At 41.3% G+C, this 25,854-nt stretch overlaps 1 protein-coding gene across 1 annotated transcript; it reads right to left on the bottom strand.

Annotated features, from left to right (window-relative positions):
• Window positions 1-9,361: 9,361 nt before the first annotated feature.
• On the bottom strand, window positions 9,362-17,702 carry bmf1 (BCL2 modifying factor 1). Its single transcript, XM_028566450.1, has 4 exons — window positions 17,492-17,702; window positions 15,355-15,551; window positions 14,501-14,703; window positions 9,362-9,531 (listed from the first exon to the last, which is right to left on the bottom strand). Exons 2-4 carry the CDS (start codon window positions 15,524-15,526, stop codon window positions 9,415-9,417), a joined length of 492 nt encoding a protein of 163 aa, XP_028422251.1. The 5' UTR covers window positions 15,527-15,551; window positions 17,492-17,702; the 3' UTR covers window positions 9,362-9,414.
• Window positions 17,703-25,854: the final 8,152 nt, after the last annotated feature.

Genomic DNA, 25,854 nt, shown 5'->3' with positions numbered 1-25,854 from the left:
AATCAATTTCTGCATGCTCCACTCCCAGCTGTGATAGGGCGGCCGCCGAGCAGTGCAGGCTGGAGAAGGCGGGGGTTGGGGTCTTTGCCAGAGTAGGTCAGCTGTGTTCAGTCACAGCAGAGAGAGGGGGTTGGGGGTGGTTGCTGAGTTGCTGCGGCCAACGGCATGCCCAGCTGAACCCCAATCAGCCCTCCTCCCCCTGCACAGCGACATGCAACACTGTTGGCTTAGCCGCTTATTCCCATGACAACTGCCCGCCTGAGCACCAGATGTGTGCGAAGAGGGAGAAGGAAGAATGGAAAGTGTTCAAATATATCTCTGGCTGAGGCAGTGACGTTCCTTTACCCTGACTGACACTAGAAGGAGTTAAGTTTGGTGTCATATGTTTTGTACTCATGTATTTATTTTATTTCCCAAATGCACTATTAAATCCTATTTTTTTTTTTATTTATTTGACACAAAATTGAAGCATGTAAGTACACGATGGTATTTGCAAAGTAATGTTCAACAAAGAAAAAAAACTTTGCCTTTTTGCCTATCTACTTATTACCATTCCATTTAATTCAAAGTAGAGTTGGCTGCCTGCAGTGTTTTTGTGGTGTTAGGAGGATTGAAAGATGAGGATTAGGTGTGTGTTTGAGGCTGTTGGGGGAGTATGGGTGGTGGGAGTGGATGTGGTGCTGGTGGCTCACACATGGCAGATATCATCTTCATACGGTTAAAAAAAAAATGTAGTGCCAAAGGAAAAAGCTGTCTGACGGGATGGAAGGTAAAGCGGTAAAAAAGCTTGGGTACCGTGACAATGGAGCCGATCTACTTAAATTCACTTCTTGAATTGTTTTATTATTATTGTTTATATTATTTTTATATGTTTATTTTTTTGCTCCACCCCACCGAAGAAAAACATACCGACAACACAGCATAGCTTAGGTAGCGTAGTAACATGCAGTTAAAGACACAGAGCAGCGATAGCTTACCGTTAGCATGCAGCTAAAGACTAGGGGTGCCAGCCGTCCCTTAAAATACGGAATTGTCCCATATTTCAAAATAAAATAGTGCGTCCCGTTCCTGTAGAAGCCACAGTTCCCTATGAAATCAATGTTGTTTTAAGAAAAATATCTTTGGGGTCCTTTATTTTTATGCATGAAAAGTGGCACCTCTACTAAAAGACACAGGGCAGCGTTAGCTTACCGGTAGCATGCAGCTAAAGACACAGGGCAGCGTTAGTTTTCCGGTATCATATAGCTAAATACACAGGGCAGTGTTAGCTTACCGGTTGCCTGCATGTTGCGTTCAGGTGTCCTTGGTAAACTCGTGGTTGGTTCGGATGCCCCTCCTAAACTTATGGTGCTCATCATGTTCACCGGGACAATGCTAACAATGCTGATGTTAGCAGGGTTAATGTTTACTGGGTTCACCCATGGATGTATGGGTTTACTGTCTTAGTTTAGCATGTTAGCATACTAATATTTGATAATTAGCACTTAACACAAAGTAGCATACAGCTGAGGTTGATGGGAGTGTTATTAGCTTTGCAGTATTTTAACCTAAAGTATCGGACAAATTAAAACTTGACCTGATGATGCCGTTGGATGGCAGAAAGTTAGAGGATCGTCAAAGGTATCACAATTCACAATTCATTCTGGAGGAAATTAATTTCTCTACTAAATTTCAATGCAATCCATCCAATAGCTGTGGAGACAAAAAAAAATGTCAACATGTTTGTGATGCTATAGGAAAAGTCACCAAAGTCTGTGGGATTTATTGTACAAAATCTCAAGGCAATCCATAAATTACTTATTATGGACAGGAACCATTCGTGTGCACGTGTGTGAAATGTGACTCATAAAGCTTCCTCACTGACGTTCCAGAAGCTGAAAACAATTAAATTAGTCCTAAACCTTTCTGTACAGCCCTTTCTATCTTGCTGCCAGTAAATTAAAAGAGTCACAGACTCATTAATGTCACTTCAGACTCATTAAAATTAAGTTCAGTTCCTCAAATCGTACCTACGTTAAATTATAGCTCAATGAAAAGGGTGAGCTCACAGGTGATAATTTAGTAATTGCCTGTGTGTGCTGGAGTGAGAAGCTACTTGAAGTAGTTCTCAGGGCATGGGGGAAGAATCTGCGGCTGGTGGTGCAGAGCAGGTGCTGAGGTGCCTTTCACTTAGCACCACTTTAGCACAGAGGAACAAATTAAAACTGTGGTTAAATGCGTTGCACTCTGTGACTTTAGCTCAAGCAGAAACTCCTCTTCAGTCTGCCAGAGAGCCAGGCGAGTAGGAGTTAACGACGTAGGCTGCAGTGTTTTCATTGGCTTTGCAGACATAAACAAGAGCCGTACTTGTGCGTGACCTCTGGGCCTGACCCCAGAGATAGACGCTTCTCTAATGGGTGTCTCTTTCAGCAGGCGGCCAGGCCAGGGGAACAGAGGAGCCATTGTTTGGGCCAGGGAAAGCTGATGCTCTCCCCATTAAAGTGCTGAGCCTAGAGGAGGGGAACATCGGAGCCATGAAGCCGAGGTAAACAGCAAAGGAGACAGGGGACATCCTTGGCACACAGGTTTAAAATGTAGGATAATATAAAAAAAAAAAAGCAACCCCCTTCTGCAGAGATGACACCCATGATCTTTATATGTTTTGACAGTTGTATAAATAGCGCTGTTATTTAGCTCCTATTAAGGCTTGAAATCCCTAAACTTAAAGGGGCTGTTCTCAATATTCAGGAAAAAAAAAATTATTTGGGATTGCCTCAACACAGCTCTCTCAGACCGTTTCCCAACTCGTCAAATACCGGCACTTTTGTCACGGCCCTCGGCATCAGATACTCACGCACAAGTCACTCACATGCACTAACATGCATGTGCGGCCAGAGAGAAGCTCAGATTGCAACACACACAGAGGGAGTGTGACTTCATTCTCTGCCTGGGACTCAGGATTACTTCACTATATATCTTTACAAAGAAAATATTTGTTTACTGCTATATGAATGTTCTGAATATCGAGTAGACACAGGTTAGAAGGGGAGCACTGAACAGTTGGGTACTCTAAACCAACTGTGACTGGGGTAGGAGCTGTTGTTCTGTTTCAACCACATCCTCTGACACACTCTGCCATTGTGTGCATGTGTTTGCGTCGGGGGGGCGCAGGCAAGGGAGTTCTTTTGCTGCAAGTGGCCAAACAGGTGAGTCAGGTGTCTGCGAAGTGTGAAACCGTACCTGGCATAGATGACAATAGAAGTGCCACGCGTTAGCCCCGAGGGAGGTGACTGTGAGTTGTCTGTTCTGGTGAATAAAAAAGCATCAAGGTGTGATTGTAAGCACATTGTAAGAAAAGTAAATTTATCTTGGAATGATATTGAAACATCATCCATACAAAACGAACAAACTTTTTTTTAAACTCTAAAACTAAGAAGAATGGACTTTTGCTCCCCACACATTTCAAATTTATATGTGTCAAGACTAATCAATCACTCCCATGCCTCGAGGGGATCCATGTTGCAGTGTAACTAATCTGCAAGCTCAGCAGCATTGGCCTTAACCTTTTAGGAGGCAACAGAAATGCAGTGTGGGGTAACTCCACTCATTTGCTCTATACATGGGCTCATTTAGTTGTAATGCAACACTTGCTTGTATGTACATAGAATGCAGACCGCAGTTATTATAGAGGGTTGGAGGCCCCGGTGCTGCCACAAAATGAATGACCTAACAGCAAGAGAGATGTGATGAGCACAGTCTCTGTTAAATGCCTGGTTAGCCTCAGACAATTGGCTAATCCTGCAGTGGTTTACTTTCCCAATACAACTCCTTAAAACAAAAGCTCAGGCTTAAAAGAGCAAAGGAGGGAATTTATTCTTCTTCTGTACTTTTTTGTCCAGGGGTGGAAGCACTGAATTATAGTTCAAGTGAAGAGAAAAACAGCAAGACTTTAGGTGCGAAAGACTGGAATCATTATCAACCTAAAACTAGTGTATGTATCTTTATTTTATGTTACTTTTATTCCTCATCTAATGTTCCTATTGTGCTTTAGCCATCACTGGAGTTGTATTTCTCTGAATTTTCACATTTTCTCGTTTTTTCTTACACATTAAAGTTATAGTGTGTAGTACACTTTATTTAGAGAGTGTGGCCAACTAGGGAATCGAATGTTCTGAGCATACCGTTCAGCGATTGGTTCCGAGGTGGTCACGTGTTTCATGGACTCCGTGTTTGATACCAACATTCATCAGATTCCCATTGATATAGTGCAGGGAATAGTGGAAAAATTTAATAAATTATTTAAAAAATGACAAATTACTAAAAAAAATGCCCAACTGTTGTGCGTTTGGCTGCAATGAAAGACAGGGAAGCAGCAAAAGATTTCACAAGTCCCCCCTTGAAGCAAAAAGACAAAAAGTATGGGAGCTGTTCATTATTGTGTGAGGTAAATGTCTAAGTAACGACAACAACACTGTCTGTGCGTCCACATGATACAAGCCTTCCGTGATCGCGCACCCCCCCCACCCCCATCCCTCCTCCACACAGTTGCTAGTAACCAATGAAAACACGGAGGATTAAAACAACATGATGGACTCTTCAGAAAAGGTAATTATCTTCACTCGAGTTTCTGCGTGCGAGTTGCCGGACGACACTAATTCTGAACATAGCCATACTGAGAAATACTGAGAGAGTTGTGTGGAGCTGACAGTCTGAATTAGCATTGTAGCAACTCATTTGGCAATGGCTTGATAATATGCTTGATTTAATATTAAAAAGTTACGCACTTAAGCTTTAAGGAAAACTGGATGCTTTTTGTCTTTGTCTTAAGAAGAGCATGGGTACCATGGTAGTACATGTGCCTGTAAAGACATACACTTGATTCAATTTCACACCTTCAATAAAATTTTATTGAAAAAAAAAAAAAAAAAAAGTACCAATAAACAACAAGAAATCCAGAAAAAAGATTTGTAGAGCAAAGCTCCATATGTACAGCATATTGCACTACATAACAAATTGTCTTTACTTCCATATTATATCAACAACCACAAAAAATGATAAACACATAAATGAGTGCACAGTAGAGTCTCGAAAACACACAGTCAATGTTTACAAAAATGCTACATTTTCGCTGGGTCTCATTTCTTGGTATACAGAGAGTGTGTGATAATCAAGACTTCATTGAAACTGAGCAGTTAAAGGCATATTCCAGGGTTTTAGAAACACATGTACAATTTATCTGTTCTTTAAAGAAGGGCAAATATTCCATAGCTATACGCTCATGGGCCAAGTAAACCACAACCATGAATTCTTTTGGTTTGCTTGGTTTCGTTTTTACACCACGATGAGATGTGCAAGGAATGTTGCAAGTTCATTTTTATAGAAAAGAAAAATGCCCTTGATCTCATGGACTTCAAAAGGATCCTACTCGTATTAAAATTATTTTACAAGCAATGAACAGTCCTTATAAAAAGCAGACCCTTTTTCTTAAGAAAATACATTTTAAAAAAGTTACGAAAGACCATAAAGAAGAAATGTTTAAAAAAAAAAAATCAAAATCAAAACCTTCCTTGAAAACTTCAAAATTTATATAAAGTGGACTACAAAATTCAAGACACTGACGGTTTCCATAAAATACATGTCCCACTCTAGGGATTCTCCACACTCACATATAATGTGACGAGTGCAGCTTGGGAACCTCGTTCTAACAAAATTATACAGGGCACCACGGTGGCTTGTCTCCCTTTCCAATAAATCAAACAGGCCATCAATCCGAGCCTACTTGGTCAATGCACAGATATATACGTCTGACACATGGCAAGATTAGCCCAAAAGAACAATCCAGAGTATATACTAGACATTAACACACAACAGATAAGGGACCCATGGGATCTACAGAAACAAAGTACTTTCCAGTGCATGTTGATTACGACACAATGATCAAGGTTAAAGAATTGAACACATAAACAAACGCCCTGTGACTTTATATGAAGGCAAACTTTTTTTAGGTGTGTTTTGAAGCATTTCTAATGTCGTGTGTATCATTAGCAATGGGTGGGTAATGACTCATTAATTACAAAGGAAAGGTCATATCCTGTTGAAAGGTTAAACTGCATCGAAGCTGCTGCTTTTCTAAACCACATTTTGTGAATCTACCCATGATGACTGGTGAATCGGGTGGTGGAAGATAATGAAAAAGGTCTATATTGGTTAGGCCATTTCCTGGAAAATCACAACCTTTAAAGTGAAATACTCCACCCAAAATCTATTTTTTGTGTATCAAACACCCATCCCGTAGGCTTAAAAGGTGAGGTTTGTAGTTTTCTTCTTCATGAAGAGCAGCAGCTGTGGTCACAATGAATTTGTGTCGGTTACAATGCATTCCAATAGTAACAACAGCTACATTTTGGATAAATGGATGAATACACCCCTTACTCTACACAATATTGTCCTCCTCAAAGCTGTGAAGGAGCAGTGGAGTTTGGCGAAACAATGACCATGTGGAACATAATTGCACTGTGCAAACATTTGAAGCACCATTGAAATCCATTGTAACCAACATGAATTCTACAGGCCAATAGCTGTTGTTCTTCATAAAGGGCAAAACTACAAACTTCTTAGAGCCTACAGGATATGAGCAATTCTTTGAATTTGAATTTGGGTTAAGTATCACATGAAGCAATATCAGGTACAACGCAGGCAAACGTGCTCTGCACAGTCAGTCAACTAAAGCATAGAAGTCCAAGACTAAAATAAAAAAGGAAAATAAGAAGTAATTGCACACACAAGTGTATACAGTAGAAATGGGCAAATATAGCAAAAATAAATAAGAAGGAAAAAAATAAATTAGAAAGAAAGATTAACCAATGAACAATAGCCATGTTATAAAAGGAGTAGCACAAAGAGGAAGTCAAGAGCCAATGGTGAGACAGGGCGCTACAAGGACTGGCTCAGCGTTCAGGATCCGCAGGAAACTATAACCACAACCACATTCAGTGCACCTCACACGCCTACTACTACATGCTCAGTAGCCCCCCGTCACCACCACAGACAGAAAGTCAGCCTCAGACTCCTCAGTCTGTACCTTTACGTGTGTGCTGAGAAATTGGCCGAGAGAAATTTTATCACTGAAATGAAAATTAAAGACTTGACAATACCCCGAGAGGTTTCATCATAAATTAATGGGTGAAAACACTGCTCTTCTTCTAACCATGTAACAGATTCTCAAGGTTACCAGTAGCCCACAAAGTCTGTCCCTGAGACATCTTTAAGAGAATGAGAGGAAACCCTAATTATGCAGTGATAAACTTGACACATTGTAAGGAGCAAGTAATTACAGACCCCTGATATGTACTGCTCCTTGGGTCCACAACTTGGCCTGGGTTCAGCAACAGAAAATATAACAAACAGCATCCCCAGTGTCTTTAAACATGTTCATATTTCAACAATAATTACAGTCTTTTTCACTTTTGTCTTTTTGTCTGCTGAGTGGTTATATGTACTAAAAATGTCCCAAATCTGAATCTGAGCACCAAGACAATACAAGAGCACCCAACAGAATATTAAACGATGTAAGACCCCATAAAAGTATCCTGAGACGATCGGTTTTACAGATTGATTATGCAGTATTGTATGGTGTGAAACACACAGGCTGTGAAAAACAAACCAGGACAGAAACCTTTCAATGGAGGCACGTGGCTCTATTGTAACTCTATTGTAGCTAAAAAAAAAAAAAAAAAAAAAAAACTGTGGTACATGAAATATCCAGAATCCAATCCAGATCCCAGACTGCATTCATTCAGGTCTCAACATTGATTATTTGTCTTGGACATAAGAGTGAATACATTTGAAATGTTGTGGGCATGAAAACAAGTCATAACTGAAAACCTTCATACAAGACAGAGGTTAGCATGGTAACAATCTGAACTCTTGAAGGGTGTACGTCTAGTGCAAAAACAGTGGATCCACAGCTCCACTTCAAGGGCATGGAGGTCTGAAAACAATCACATGAAAAGAACACATCGAAAACACAGGGACATCTTGAATGTGAGAACAACTGAGGAAAGAGTACCTGGTGTCCTCATTGCAATTTAAATTAAAAATAATCACGGTAGACTTGGCCAAATTGTTTTGTTGCCATTTAGGTAAAGAATACTTAAATTTGCTCGGTATAACAATGTGCTTTACTCTTATGTTATGATTTAGTGCACAGGTGCTAGACCTCTGAAACAACATTAATCTAAATATCTTTTTATGGAGCCTTTCAAGTTTCCCACCCAGCCCTTCTTTAATGTGCTACATCTTAGACGACATCCAGCCACCCAGTAGCTGTATTAAGTAAGTAATAGGCATTAGATCAATTTAATTTAATTTAAAGGTTTGGTTGTTGCCTAAAAGATTTAAACAGTGTGTTGATCTTAAAGTATTGATTCAGTGTAGTCATTCCATTGTTGATTATGCACTTCCTGGTTGTTTGTTAATGCACCTTGGTTTTGTCAATTAACATAATACCTATTAATTACAGCTAACTGCTTTCTGTGTCAATAATCCCAAATCCTAATATTAATATTAGCTGTTGAATGCCATTGTACACAGGTTTGCTGGCAGTCACCAGGCTTGTTTGACCAGTCACTGATGTTCAGTACTGCAAACTCCACCCCAATACTTCCTGGGTCATCAAAATGTACTCACAGTTTAACATGTAGCATGTGACTGAAGAAAGGCTGGCCTTAAAACATCTGTGCAGATTAAAAAAAGATATATAGATTACAAATTAAGCTGTGTAGACTTTTTCCATGTGCAAAAAGTTTGTTCCCAATATTTTTGAATGACACTGAGGGATCATGTTCAAACGTGATACCATACCAAAGAAATTGGAGGAGTAAGAAAAACAAAACAGAGAGCAAAATAAAGAAAATAAGAATAGATAAATGTTCCATTGAGGTGAGGTGCAAAATGCTTTGTTCTGAGAAGTTGCCTCTTTGGAAAATTAGTAAATCAACTTGTCTGCTCACCTGGGAAACTTCAGAAAACTAAACCTCACACCACAGTTCCTAACCATCTCATCTTGCCTTCATCTCAAATTTTCTCAATACTCATTCTGGCAGAGGACATTGAATAAGGCATTCCCAGGGTGTGTAGAGGTCATTAAAGATGGATACATGTTGAAGTGCAAAACATTTAACAAGAACAATGTACTGTACAAACTACTACAACCACACGTATACCAAAATATGAACATTGTCCTGTAGAGGAATCTCGGAGCATCATGGCATCTTCCACTTCTTGGAAAGAAAAAAAACCACTACCATGTATAAAAGTTGGTTGTCTCCGTCCCGCGGTGACCGTTTGTCTCCCCCCACCCCCCCCCCCCCGACCCGTGTTAGATTTGACAGTGCCATTAGGAGTCCAGTTCCTTGGAGAGATGTGGAGACCCCCTCACCTCCGTCCTGCTCCACCTCCTCCATCAATGAACCCCCTGTCAAAGAGAAGGCTGAGCAGAGCTGCGGCCAGGCGCCACCACATCCGCCCCTGGTTCCTTTGGTTTCGATGATACTGAAGCAACAAATGAAGACAAAACATACCAAAGTTAGTGCACTCTACCAAAACTCAACAAAATAAAGTACTAGAAATAGTCACTAGTTTGGGTTTTCAGTGTCAGCTTAAGTGTGTTTTGCCTGTGGTGTGTGCCTATTGACAGTGAACAAAGTGAAAAGGGTCAACTGAGAAAAAGGGTAAGAGAAAACTAGACACCGGAACGACACTGATATTTTCACAACAGTCTGCCTCTGAGGACAAAAATACTTATTAGAGAGGCCTCCCTTTGTGTGTGGGATCCTTACACAATCCAGGCTTCCCAACAGACATTCTAAACCATAAACATATTCATCATACGGTCACACTTTTTCCTAATCTTCCTGGCAGAGACCAGCAGCCAGTGGCTCAGGACAAGACTCTTTCGGGTTTGCGAGCCAATTGGATTGTGTGCGATTAAGGGGATAATGCTATCTCTGCCATTGAGAAGCTGAGATAAGATAATTGCACCGAATGGGATTAGGGAGCTCTTGATGAGAGGCAGGGAGCTCTCTGGAAAACACGTATCTGCATGAGAAAGGTACAGTAGCCCAACAGCTCATCTGCAGACGAAAGGCAGACTCCACAACGCCTGATAATGCTTTGGCTATTTTCAGATCATAAGAGTCGTAATCTGAGGGACATGACAATGCACAAAGGTGTACTACCTTGTTCTTGGCAATATTCTGCTATGGTTTACGACAGCCAAAATATCTAAAAGGCAGGGATTAGATATGCCATATTTACATGACTATTATAGTGGTGTCCAAACATTGACCTAGTTAGCAGCCAAGAACTGCAATTGTGATAAGCCTCAGGGTTTCTTTACTCTTATCAATTTGTGGTGAACATACTAGGAGGTTACCTAAGCTTTGCCAGGTTCCAACCAGCAAGTGTATTGTTTATATATATATATATATATATATATATATATATATATATATATATATATATATATATATATATATATATATATATATATATATATATAATTAGATAGATAGTAAAAAAAAAGTGAACTGAGGGATTTATCACACTACAAAGCTTGTGTATTTACTATAAGCTACATGAGAAGCAATTCATCTTTATAAACAGAAACAGAATGATGCTGTGACAGTGCCCTTTTGCCCTCCACTCTATCAAGCTGAGAGAGACACTGAGACAAACAGAAAAAAAGAGAGGGAGAATGAGAAAAAGAGGTGTGCACAGGCCTGTCGCAACTTCATGAGTCACGCCACCAACCGTCAAAATGAGACATGTGCTCTAAATTTAGCCAGTGATAGAGCTACAGAGTCTAGCCAGATGCTCGGTTTCGTCACTGTGACACTAGCCTGATGTGCTTTATCAGTGTCTCATGCGGGCTGTCTGTCAAGCCAGCTGCTCAGAAGCTCTGCCTTATCTCTTGAGCAAACAGGCCAGCCTCAATGGCAAGAAACTCTGGATTAGTCACATCAGGCAGGAGACAAGGAGCCATGGAAAAGTAAAAAAAATTTATCGGATAATAGAGTGGCACAAATGGACATCACGGTGAACAAACATCATGACAGAACAATGAATGAAAAGTAAATATCCAAAGCTGGCTTAATATGTTTTTATTTCAAGTGCAACTCCACTCCTCCCCCCTCTACAAGTGCTGAAAGGAGAGACTGCCGTGCACTCACTGGAACAGTAAAGAACACACACGCACACGCACACGCACACGCTTTCAACACCTTCTACCAAGAGCAGCAGGAGTCGTCTCTCTTAAAAAAACATAGGGATGAAACCTAACTCTGCTCGTTGCCCTGTGCAGGCTGGAGCAGTCTTCCTGCCATTGTGACGGTCATTATTGCCTTGTCTCAAATGGCGGGCCGGCTAATGTCAGCCAACCTCTGGGGACCTCAGTGTTCCCTCCAGCCCTCTCTGACTGAGGAGCAATTTATCTGTCAGCATCCACCAGCACTCCTTCGCTATCTAATCCCTCCTTTCGCCAGGGGCCACAGGCTCCCATGGAGAACACTCACAGCCACATTACTCCCAAATCCATCGGGAAGACGGCAGTCAAAGGCACTTGAATGGCTTAGGGACAAGTGTCTGCACTGAATAACTGCAATCACCTACTAACAGGAGCAGACAGGAATGAGACCTGACACACAGTAACACTATTATGGAGTGAGAGTTTTTGTACTGACTGTCAGACCGTGTGATAGTGAGAAGTGAGAGATACTAACATGCAGAAAAACAAGTATGGGTGTATTCATGCATGAGCATGTACACATGCACGCACAATGCAATTAATTGCACAACCAGTGCCTGAAATAGCAATTACAGAGGCTGCAGTGGAATCACACATCCAAAACCGCACATCAGTGTTTTGGTTGTAAAAACATCCCTCAGCAACAGCCAGTCACACAGATCCTGATCACTCATACACACTGGCAGAAACAAATGCATGCTCCACGTGTCAACAGTAGTTACATTGGTCTCTATACAAGTTAGCATTTAAAGTCCCCTTACTCTTTATGAGGCCAAAATATTATTCTCTTAATTGCTCATTCACTATCATAATATCAGTGTATATGTGTCCTGTCACTTGTAGCTTTAGGATATGACTGCACAGTGCCATTCTCACTCTGGACTGTCCTCTCTGCTGTTTACTCAACCAGCAAAAGGAGCACAAGCCACTTCCTCATCCCCTGACCCAGGCCAGCCACCGTCGTGCGTCAGTAGATCCCAGCCCCACACACACACACACACACACACACACACACACACACACACACACACACACACACACACACACACACACACACACACACACACACACACACACACACACACACACACACACACACACACACACACACACACACACACACACACACACACACACACACACACACACACACACACACACACACACACACACACACACACACACACACACACACACACACACACACACACACACACACACACACACACACACACACACACACACACACACACACACACACACACACACACACACACACACACACACACACACACACACACACACACACACACACACACACACACACACACACACACACACACACACACACACACACACACACACACACACCAAAAACCCTCCTGTCTGATTTTTGCCAGTGTCACAATACATGAGTCATTCTGAGCTGCAGGGGTATGTCTTGCACTTCAGAGTATGAAGTAAAAAAAAACAAATTTGTGCATGGAGGTAAGTTGTTACTTGATCACTTGAGGTTGATTTTCAAACCTCCCTTCCCTCATATAAATGCTTACTGTATACGTGTATCATTATGGATTGCAACCCCCTTCTCTAGGGCGCCGTAGACCTCTTATTTGGGTGTCTCCTGTGGCCGCTCCTTGCTGAGGGAAGGGGCTGACTGGTGACTCCCTGGAACCACAGCTGTCCCCCTGGGGGCTCACGCGCTGAGCTTCGGGTTACAACATGTTTACCTTCTCCCGCTACTTCTGCTTTTTCCTGGACGTATCGGTATGTGTGGATGTGTGTGTTTAAAAGTGCACGTGAATAAATAGGTGTTAGACTGTTAACCACTTGTGCAACAGGAGACTCTGCAGAAAATCTCATGAGGGTTTGTGTATATTTTTGATGTAACAGCCAATGCAACAACAGTGTCTCACGGTCATACAACACCCCCCACAGCAAAGCAACTTTATGCAGCACACAGACTTAGTGGACAGTGTCACCCTGACCATAGTGTAATGTGTTGTTTGAGGCCAGGCATCCTCCATGCCAGTTGCCTCCACAGCACACTGAGGAAACAGGAGAAAAAGAGAGAGAAAGAGAGAGATAAATAAACAGGAAGAGAAGGCAGGGGGAGGGCCTGGGGTTGGTGAGGTGGGGGAAGGGCTGTCCTTGTTCAGAAATGTTTTTGGCTTGAGGGTAGGGGGGTGTGGGTGTGTGTGTGTGTGTGTGTGTGGGGGATCTGGGCTCTGTAAGTTCTGCATGTGCACAGTCTCTCCAAAACAGATATGAAGCGTACACATTAAAGCTGAGCAAACTCTTGTCCCACCATAAATCTTTGTCAGATCAACATGGGATCAATAAATAATAATAGAAAACTGTGTGAATGATGTTGTAAATGGGTGGAATGCACTTTTTTCCGCTTTGATTTTAACCTGACACACAAATTAAGACACGCACAAACACAACAACGTCTAGTTTGATGGCAGTAGAGTTATGCTTAAACTGCAGCATGGCACTATCATAAAGTGATTATTGTGACCCATATAAGGTACTGATATAATGAGCCATAATTAGAACAAAATATAGCGTTACCATTAAGTTTCAGTTGACAATTGAGACCCAGAAGTCTCCGGTCCACACATCACATTTAACTAAGAAAACAGCTCCTGGAAATTAAGGGGGCACAGTGGGTCTGTAAAAATAAAGAAAAGTCTCTCCTTCATCTTCAAATTGGTTCATGTGCAGCATTTGGTTTCTAAAGTAGCTTATTTAACAAATTAAATTTCCTCCTGCATAACAAATAATGAAGTGTAAGATTCTTTACTAATTTGTTACTACTGCTAAAAGGTGAAGAATCAAGAAGTTTTCACCGCGTTTTTCTCAAATGGTTATCAGTATAATATTAAAAGGGGCTGTCAGAGTCTGATTTGTATAATAGTATATCCTCCTGGCTTTACTGCATTTTATTGTGCCAGCTCAGCTTAAGTGTCCTATCTAGATCTATCCAACTAATGAGAAAAGATTTGGTTTTTTTCTGGTGGCAGTCACAGGTAGCAATGTACTAAACACATGTGAAAACTGACAGAGGAAGATTTATAACACTCCTACACACGCAACACTTCATGAAGGACACTACTGTTACGGTTACTGTCTGGGTTATTATTGACAAGTTGCACTTGTTTACTGACCAAGGCCAAGGAGTCTGTACAGCAGGATGCATATTATACTCCTCACCAGTTGTAGGTGTTCCCGGTGAAACTGGTCTCCTATCAGCTGGAGTTTCTGGCCAATGCAGGCCTCCACACTGCGGGCCACAGGTTGCTGGTGGGGAAGCTGCTCCATCCCGTTTTGCTCCCCTTCACTTTCTTGTCCCCTCGCTTCCTGATCCCCAACAAGCTCAAAGTGTGCCGGGAAGTGCAATCGAAAACCTGCGTTGCCTGTTGAGGGTCAAGGCTGAGGCTTATTATTTCGTCAACAACCTTATATAAATTTAAATACAGCAATGACACCTGTCAGGGTGTTTTTACGATGATGCAACAGGTACAAAGAGCCGCCAAGTTTTGCTGAATGTGTCATTGACCAATCAGATTGCTTGGCTTTTACCACAACTTTCCCAGCTGTGTGTTTTTTTTGTAATCAAACAAGGTGATTCATTGAAGTGTTTCATAAGTCACTCACACACAACAAACTCACATGACACAGGTTTGAAGTCAGTCAGTGGTTATGGAGCTACTTTGGAATGATTACTTGTATATTGCGCCAATGTAACTTTGCTGTCACTGATAATCAGTTCTCTGTTCAGTTGCTGCTTACGCAGGTAAGCACTCCTGTCATGTCCTTTCAGTCACACTGCCAGTCTGGCGCCTTTTGAATAGCAAAGCAGCTGGGTACACTCCATACAGACCATAAAGCCTCTGTGATCACGACTACCAGGCGCCAGGGGTGAGATCAGTGCAGCAACATTGTAACCCATTTCTCACAGTAAGTCTTTTATTATAGTTTCGTACTTCAGTTTATAACACTGGTTATCACGCACAAGGCAATGTTCCTTTTTTTTCTTTTGAAATACGGTATGTCGTCAGCCTCACCGTAGAAGAGTGGTCTGGGCTCCTCTGCGACTCCACAGGGCAGCATGCCGTTGTTCAATGCCAGGGCTGGGCCAGGTGTCTGTGTTCCCCGGTCTTCACACTTTATCTCCCTGAATGTGGTGCGCCAGCAGTGGGGGTCTGGCTCAAACACATCATCCTCCTCATCGTCCATACGGGTGCAATATAAGATGAGCAGCCTTAAAAGTAACAGGGCAGAGAAAGAAAGGTTATGGCTACAGATGAATGTAGAACACTTGTCTTCCAGTCAGTACATAAATCAAAAGGCATCCCAAGTTCCCTTTACTAATGATGGAAGTAACCTTGGAAAAGTCTGCATTAGGCCTGATGAGATGATCTCAGAGACATTCATTATGCGTTCATTTCAGTTCATTCCTCTAAAGCATTAATTATCTTTATAGACAACCTGTCTGGTTTATAATGAGTGCCCTCAAAATCAATAAAACCACACTGGACAAGTCGGGGAAGAGAAAAAAAGGCAAATGATCTGCCTTCACTTGTGGCAAAGAGCTCAGTGCTTATTCAGACAAATGGCTCTGTTCATGTCAGTGATAAAACCACACAATCCACTGCGGTTAGTAGACTCGGTTGAGCCACATTTACATAATTGGGAGTTTGGCTGACTAGGGTTAAATCTCTCCGATCTGTAAGCAGCTCTGTGGACAGGACCCTTGCTTCTTAAATAACTGCCCCAAGATTACTAACTTATAAATCAGGTACTTTTACAGCAAGCAATTGCAGTTATCAGTGCTCAGTGCACATATAAATATCTGAAATGTGTACAATGTGTAAACTTTATGACAGGAATAATTAAAATGCATTATTAATCAACTCTACGGCAGTGTAGCAAGAATCAGGGAGCACTTCTCTCCAGTGTTAATGAATGCACTCAACAATAAATGTTATAGTGGGTCGAAGAGTTATCAAAATAGGGTGAAATTCAAGTTGCCTCAACAGTTAACCCCCAAGTCACCATCGAGTTGTAATACAAGGTTAGACTACTACCACACGTCCAAATTAGGGTCCACAGCAAAAGAGTAATGACAGTCTTTGAGGAAAATCCTAAGCCACTCTCCCTACCCTGGCCTGTAAGCTTGCCAGCTCCCTGAGAAGGAGTTGTCGTTTCTTTACCCAACATAAGCAGATTGGCCTGTCTGTAGCATGCCCAGACCTCACGATATACTGTGTGCGTTCACAATAAACCCTGTGTGTAAAACCACTTAATGCTTTGTTTTGACAAACACAGAGGGAGGCTCAGGAAAAAAAAAAACCTAAGCTCAACTTCCAGATACACTGGGTTGCTTTCTGTACGGATCTACTGTCCCGGCAGAGAGCTGTGTGTTTGTGTCAGACAGTGGCTCCCCCTGCTGCAAAACCAAATAACCCGAACAAAAGGTAAAGGGTGGTGGTGAGGCAGCTCTGTTAACACGGTTTCTGTCCACGAACATCTAAAACCTCACACCACACCATTTTCTATTATGTAAATAATGCACATTAAGACCTCAAATGTATGAGCTCCTCGAACTCAAAGCAGTGCCAGAGTCTCGCGATATGTTTTATCCAGAAATCTAGTTAATAATCCACAATGGGCATGTCTATAAGAAAAGCATGTTCTCAACCAATATGATGTCAGAAAGAAAAGAAATGCGAAAATACGCATACAGTGACGTAAAATGGATACAAACATATTTGAAAAATAAATGTCTACAGTACACAGTCTAAAATATGTACGTACACGTTAGCACGCTTAAATGATTTTAATCTAGAAAACGGTTGTCACTACATTTCAAGACTGAAAGACGACAGACACACGCCGCACTCACCGAGTGAGTTCTGTCAACCGGGAAAGCCGGTATATTTCAAATCTCGGTTGTATGAACGACACGCTGTTACACTAACACTTTAGTTTTAGTTGGACTGATTTGACGTTTCGATAAATTAATATAGCCTACACGACCTATCGAAACAAATGTGTTACAGCTGTTTTAACGACAACAACGACAAGTTGTTGTTTCTTCCTAAGGACGCGGATGTTACTTAATGTTGAAGCTCGTGCCGACTAGCTGGTGTAAAGTTTACACTGAAGTAGGACATTTAAATGTGTTTTTGAGGCGCTTACCACAGAGATTGGCTTCGTTGTAAAGGTTGTCTTATACTCAGAAAAAAGGGAAAACGGGTTCAATATCCTGGCGAGTCAAGCGAGTTTAGTCCGTATCACCTCCACGACTACTTCCATTCTGTGAGGAAAAATGCGGCAAGCCGATTTCATTTCGCCGACGTCAGCTCTAAACTGACTCCGCCGCCGGGGCGTGGTGCTGAAAGTTAGTAAATAAACCCTCCTTAAAAACGCGAGTGTTTCTGTCGTCCAACTGTACGCGACTCAGCGGAGGCGGGACATGCCCATTTAAGGGTGATTTACTTTCACGTTGTAACCAATCGTCGAGTTTGTTTTTGTCCCGCCTTCTCCATCGCGTATTCAGACACGTGGACGGGAAATTCCCCATAGCACGAGACCGCTTTCACGCCACTACCGTGCTCATCTGTTCAGTTAAGTAGCCAACTGATATTAAAGAGAAACTATAAAGGAAAACACAAGGCTACAACGTGTTCGTAGTGACCTCCATATTTATTGCCCTCCATATTTATCCATATTTAAGAGTTTATTAATTATTGTTTATTAATTCTGTAAGTAATACGAATTAATGAAAACCTTTTGTCTGGCTACAGCGTATATTGTCTTATTATAACAATGTACAGTGCATATTCAGTGTATAGAAATAAAGAATAAATATATGTATCTATCTGACTTTTCCAGTTTGAGGCATATAGGCCTAGTCTACAAACTGTAGATGTTTCCATTTTTATAACAACATACCCAAGTTCACATTTAATTTATATTTCACATTTACAGCCACATTTTAAGTTTCTGAACACCCTATGTATTGGTTAAATCAACACACAGTTCACTGAGAAACAGTTTTGACTTTTGGTTTATTATAAGTGGAAATGACCTAGATCCTGTACTGGAAGTGGCCTAGATCTTGATCAGTATAATTAGGCACCTGTAGAAGAGAACACATATGTGTGTGGAAGTCGTTTGTGTCACGCAAAAAAACAGGTTGTTGACATAGATCTGCCTTGACAACATAAGTTAAGTCTTAAAGCAGTCATCATGGGAGGCTTTATTGTGTCAACCTATCAGTCAATATAACCACACACATATTTCAGTTTAGATATAGGCTACTAACATTCTTTTTATTTAGGTGATTTACAATCAGCTTATAGCTTGACGGTTAACCATGTCCATGCTGAGCAAATGCAGGTGCTGGTGCTCTGCCCCCTCCCCTCAGGGCTCTCACTGATGATCAATAAACCCTTGGACAGCTGGAGCTGACCCTCTGCATTCTCTCACAGAGCATTACCCTGCCCCCACCTCCCCTTTCTCTCTCCCTGTATCTCAACCGTGATCATGTCCCACCACTGGGCTGCGTGAGAAGTCACGGGTCCCTGCCTCCTCTGTCCTGCCTGAATTGGATAGACCTCTAGGTTCGGACTTTGTCCCACCTGCAGCCACTCCAAAGAGGTGGGGATTCACTGTGGAAGGGGGGATTGGTTTTCTCGCTCACTGTGATATTGAAAACTTGATCACTTCTAGCATGAGTGACCACTGTAAACAACAAAAGGCTCAAAGATGTGGGAGCATTAGTTGCAGCTTCCTTTTGTGCTTTAACATAACAAAGGAGACTCCTCCCTACTAAAGACCATATTAAGAAAACACCTGTAATTACTAAAGAGAAAGTCAGAATCCTTTATGGACAGATATTTGTCACAGTATGAAAGTTAAAGTGTCTCAGTGCAGAGTAATATAAGTTGTGAAAAAAAATAGAATCAATCAAGTCAGATAACCTTTTCATGGTAATTTGTTACCAAGCGTTTGACTGGTTCATTATTCGAAGAGCCTGCAATGAAATATTAATGAAAATCCCAAGTATTCAGGATTGATGTCAGTACATATATCTTAAGAAAACAAACCTAAGTTATTCATTAACATACATTAGTATGTGATGTATTAGTGTTTAAGAGTAGCTGCAGAAATCATTAAAGCCATAAGGCATCTCTCAGTGGGACACATAGACAAGCTTCTTTAACATAAATAATGAATATGGATGAATTCACCGCAGCTCTTACCACTATCCAGGAACATGAATTTTATATTCAGCACATTGTTGACTTAACTAATTGAGCCATGTCTATCAGTATGTGGATTATAGCTCTTGACAAGTCTTTGAAGTGCACACCCACAAATTAGCCTACATTTATACACTTTATCCAGACAAGACTCTCCCTGAAATGAGACTACATTAACAGAATATGATGCCTGTCAAACATCTGTTAATGTCTGTTTCTCTCTCTCTCTCTCTCTCTCTCTCTCTCTCTCTCTCTAACACTAAACAATATTGTCATTGACGTGTGTTTGCATTGTAGAAAGCAAGCGTTCATAAATAAGTTCTCATAGACGCCTGAGAACCCTGGGAGAGAGAAGACTGGCATCAGTTAATGTTACAACAGAAAGCATGTTGCATGCACACCAACATAAACACTTGCAGAAGCATACATGGACACACCCCGTGCACGCAAGCACCCACAAACACACATGGCTGCACAATCACATGCCCTACTTCCTCTGTAACCTCAAAAGTCCATTCTCCCTCTTGATATTGCATTCTCTATAATATAGAGAATGAAATACTGGTATAACCCGGTTATTCACTTAACCGTATACCCCGGTTACTGCTGTGCATGTAAACACACTGATTGTTGGCAGAGTTGAAGGTTTAAAATTGCCTAAGTCACAAAGGCATGTTCACAAATTTGCCTAAGTCATTTATTCCTCTTATGTTGCATAATTGACAGACATTGTTATTAGTATGTCAGTAGTCATCTATTGTCATAAAATGTTTGAGTGATATTATTAATAAATATCATATATTCAGTATTTGGTTCAGTGTTTTGTGTTTTCTGAAAAACCTGAAAAAATGACTTGGGCCATTATTTTAGGAAGGTGACGATATGCACACACATCTATCACAAACACACACACTGCCTTTCTCCCACCAAAACATTCTCAGCATGTGAATCCTGCCTGGAAACTAGAAAGGAGGGATTTCATTTGCTCCAACTGGACATGTTCCATGGCAACCGCATCCTGACTGCAAGCCAGTTGGATGAGACACGTGCAGCACACTGACCCAATGGCAGAGATCAAGATAACAAAAGGGAGCTTACTTCTCTGCCCTCTCTGGCACTCCTCATGACAACTTTTGCTAGATAAGCTCAAAGACATCACTGTAATTCAGGTGTTTAGACAAATTTTTCCCTGGAAACTTGACGACATAGGATCAGCAAAGTCTGATCTGGACCAAATAATCTGACAGTGTCTGAAGTTGCTCGGTTAAGTATGCACACACACATGTATCCATGTAGACATCTGTGTAAACCTGTGGGAATAGTTTTAGATGTATTACCATCATCAGAGTCATCTGTTATTTTTTTATGTCAAGTGACCTGGAGAAATGTATGCAATATCTGACTTTTGCCTTTACTCTTTCAAACAATCAACAATGTATATTGCATTTACTGGTATGACCCATATAAGGAAAAAATTGTCCCTTTGCATGCGTTTTAAAATATACGTTTACATGTCTACCTGTTGTTTTATAAGTTGTATGATTTTTATCTGGTAGGTAACAGTCAGAAAAGACCGCTGAACGAAAAGAAGACAAATAGTGGAAGTGTGTTTATTTTTCTGTCGGTTTACAACACCTGCAGGTCCTCTCATATTCACTTATTGAATAATGTAGCAGGCGTGGAGAAGTGGAGTGGGGTCATTTTGTGCTTGAAACTAGCCTTTTTCTAGAAATTGTGAAGGTGAGGCTAGTTATGAGAGCAATGACACCCGATCTGACCGCCGTAACTGAGAGCCGTGACACAAACGGCCACCTTTGTAAGGGCTGTCTGGTAATCATACATCCCTGTCTGGATGTAGACTACTGGCCAAACCTCACACTCTCAAAGTGACTCAGATACAAAGCTCTTTGTTATTGTGAGGGATCATCTCACACACAGAATATATATACTGAAAAAGCCAAATGTATTTGGTGTAAAAAAATATATCCTAATGCTGTGCATTTTAAGATCCATCAGTGAATGAGGTCATATCGGAGTTACTTACTGTAAGGAACATCCCACGTCTTTGTGTTTCCAGTAGTCTAGATAATGACTTATAACACCGTCACTCTGACATTTCCCTTAAAACATAAAGTTGGTAATATTCTATATTTTACCTTTTTTTCAACAATTCCCATGAAAAGACCAAAACCAACAATCTGTGTAACCAAAGCCTGATATATCTTATTTTTCTGTGCCATCTACCTCTATTGTTGTCCAACAACTACACAGCAATCACTGTTTACATCATAAACATAGATACTGTATTTTATTTTGAGTCAATCCCATAAACACTGTCCGTCACAAATATGCGGCTGAAAACAGTCCCCAACAAATGTGCAATTTACTTCTGTTTGAGTAATGTTTGCTGAAAACGGCAGTATCCAGCTGATCTCGGGAACTATTTGGCCTTTAACAAGTATATATTCAATGAAGTGCATTTTTAAAGATTAATTTCTTCAGTAATTGGGTTTGTGGCTGAGATGTTAGGGAAGCTGTAAAGAATTAGGAGACACACTAACACATTGTTGTTTTTAATCTTTTCATGAGAATTGTTTTTACAATAAGAGAAATATATATAGGATATTGTATTATGTATTGTATTATCCATTAATGCAAAATAAGTTGCGTAATATAGTTTGTTTGAACTTAATCCTGCAAATTTGCTTATGGAATTTAATGTGGGCATGCCTAAAATAAAGAATTTTGTTTTACAGGGAATTATTTGTCATTGTTTGATCGACTGTTTAACCTTTGAAACAATGTCGGCTGACCCCTTGTGAGGACTGTATGATGCTAACCACAGAACGGTCACCATGTCAGTGCACCATGGTCTGTAGCTTAGACATGTTTATTTCATTCCTCCATTAATCCGAGCTCATGGAGGCTCTCCCGTGTGGGAAAACTGAACTATTGTGGCATTTGTAAGTGTTCTACATTCGCCGACCCTTCGCTGAACCAACCACAATTTGATTTTCACTGCAGGCAATGTAGCATAGCCCTGCATGATACGTTGTAGTTTATATTATAGCGGAGACACATTGAAGTCCAGCAATTCACAGACTGCAGTTGATACTTTCATGTCAAGCGAGAAGAATCAATTGAAAGTCCTGTCTTTAAGTTTCTCCAATATTTTGCCCGCCGGCTACTCGTAGGCAGGAGTGGTCTCAAAAACTCTGGGCTTCACTTAATGAGACTGTCCGGTGTGTCAAGCTGTTCTGCTCGCTCTTTGGAGAATATGAGGGTGTATGTGTGGCAGCAGCAGTAACACCCATTCACGAACATGCAAACAGTGCATAAGATTGGATAACTGTGTGGGAGAGCTGACCAGCTATCCAGCCTGCACAAAGGCACCCTGTTTAATCTGCTCCACACATTAAAGCCACGGCACCTCAAAGCAGGCATGTCCTAACAGCTGTGGACATGACTCTGTCTCTCTCTCTGAAGTGAGGCAGCACAGCGGTGTCCACAGCCATGCAGCCGAGAAGCATAGGATAAAGACTTTGAGACTGCTCGCCATGAGTGAGTCAATCTCACACCAGGGTTATGACAATCCAAAGAGCCCTCAAAACTCAACACAGCCCTTCAAGCATGCACAAAGGGCTTTTCTCCACCATAAAAGGCGTCACACTGGTCCTTCAACGCTTTGAAATGCTGATATTGTTTTCTACAGGATTTTCATCATGCTTTCAACATGAAATCCCCAGAGGTAATAAAAATGTAACAAATGGCTTAATATTTAATCACTGTTGATCATTAAACAATTTAAATAAGCTGATTACAGTCAGCGCTCTGTCTTTTGAAACCGTACAGAACCACCACAGCTGTATCAGGATTTATTTATTTGCAAGTTAATTAACTGTGGATGGCTCAAAGACGGCCTGCTGCAGTGTGGAGGTCCAGCTCAGGGGCCTGAAAGCAGTGTGTGGAAAAGCACCATTAATGGTATCCATCATCAGCTACTAATTATGCTGCCTGTGGGCCCCGACTGGATCCGATTTCAGCTTTGGGCTCCAGCCACCAAACACTTAGCATTCATATTTAATCACACCTCATTATCCACCAACAATGTAGGAAGGAGACAGAGACCTTACCTGATATGCCAGACAGACACGGTCAACATACAGACAAAAAAACAAATGTCACACACACACACACAAACCGCCACCTGCAAAACAGAACATAACCTCCCCGTCAACGGCCGTTGGAAAAGAGGTCTCCTCTCTTGAAGTTACTCAACCTCTTTGATGAGCTGTAGAGCCCCAATTTTATGCTTTCTCTGCAAGTTTGTCCTTTCATGTGAGATCCTTTTCTTTTCAGAGTTTTCTGGTTCAAAGAGCAGCAAAAGCAAACAGAGGCTAATCCTCTATCCTCACAACAACTGCTGGTGTGTTGCTGGGTTATCAGCTTAGAGTCATCATGATGTCACACTCTTCAGGTGTAAGTAGTCTGATGTTGAACATCAAATATGACTTTGGTCTGCTCAGGACACCTGCCCTTGTTATTGTCATGCAGGTGAAACAGAATACACAGTCATGCTCTTCCCTTATCGTGCAATGAAGACAGTTTCACGATAAGTAATCAGTGTCATGTTTTTCTTTTGATTTGGCTGTATGTTTGTTCACTTGTCTTCAAGTGTTCTTTATTTGCTTCTATTTGCACTAGTAAAAAAGTGGTCAGTACGAGTTAGCAGCCAACTGGCGAGTTACTTTATCTGATGTGCTTCAGCAAGTCTATTCAAGAGCCGGTCTGTGCAATTTGTACTTAACACTAGTGCGGATAATTATCCGGCACTTGTTCGTGCAGTTCTAGGACTCTAGCCAGCTGAAACTGGAGATGCTCCTGAAAGATGCAGGACCCATTAAACAAAAACACTCCAATATCCTGTTTCTTTGAGCTGTGAATCAACACATAAATCTAGTCCCTCATGACTGATTTTCCCTTTATGATTTTATGAATCTAGGAGTGAAAATCAAGCACTTAATTTCGTACATCCACATAAAGAGCTGGCCTTAACTGACTCATCATTGAAACCATAGACAGTATATAAAGATTGGATCTATAAGGTAATAACTGCAATTCAAAGATCTGACTATTAGTGCTTGGTGTTATTTGAGGTATTTGGTGGCATGTCTTTTGTGAATATTTTGGTAAAATATGTATGTTATATTTTTCACTAACATCTACATCTTTTGTATGTCAGTTACATGTCCCCGGAGTTATGCCATGTTTTCCATCCCTGTCACATTGTATGACACGGGACCACAGAATTGTGGACACACAGTTTTATGCAATCTTTAGGCCCCACTTTACTTGGTTGAGAGCCGACTCAAGGTTGTAGAAGTGTAAACAAAACATTTAAGAGTCATTTGACCCCATGTGGGGACAAGTAATCATTGTGTGACCTCAGACACTGCCGTCTCTTATTTCTCATCACAGACAGAAGGCCAAGAGGGAAAGTCATCAACAGGCACGTACACTGACCCCTCAAACTCCCTAAATACATGGAATACACGGCTCTGCAAATACACAAGTAAAGCACTATGACAAAAACATACTGTACATGCATACAGAGTCCTCTTTCATTTGATCCAAGCCTTGTTTTTGTTTTTTTATCAATTTCTACCAAATTTCAAATCATATTTTTAAAAATCAAACAGAACCTATTGATGAAAAGCATGTAACGGAATATGCTGAAGGTGTCACAAGCTATAACCCTGAATTATTCATTCAAGAAAAGCAGCCTGATAGAAAATCATTCAATCCTGATCTGATACACAGTCTGCTGAAATATTAGCTGTGGGGAAACATCATATATCAGCCCATGAATGCTCCTTAATGTATATCCCATTAAAAATTTACACTCTGGTCAGAGAGTGTGTCCAGTAGGTGCCTGCATGTGTGTGTGTGTCTGTGTGTGTGTGTGTGTGTGGGGTAGGGTCACTACATCCACTGTCTAGCCTCGGTCTGGAGGGCTGACGGCCTGTCATTGGGGCAGCTAGTACACAGGAGGGGGTCACATGGGTGTAGTGACCTCCAGGCAGCGTTATGTGAACCCCCTCATGGACCGCGATGAAGTCAGATTGCCTAATCTACGGAAAACAAAAGTGCTGTCAGTCAGGCTGGACAAGTCATCAACAACAGCAGCACCAGCAGCCTGGGAGAATTTCACCAGGCAGGGGCCCTCGGCGTACAAGCAGCGGCCCACTTATGGGATATTGATAATGGAAAGACGCCTGGCTTTTACACTACTAG

Source organism: Perca flavescens, chromosome 20 (assembly GCF_004354835.1).
Source record: "Perca flavescens isolate YP-PL-M2 chromosome 20, PFLA_1.0, whole genome shotgun sequence".
NCBI lineage: Eukaryota > Metazoa > Chordata > Actinopteri > Perciformes > Percidae > Perca > Perca flavescens.
This window is presented reverse-complemented; position numbering and strand designations above follow the sequence as displayed.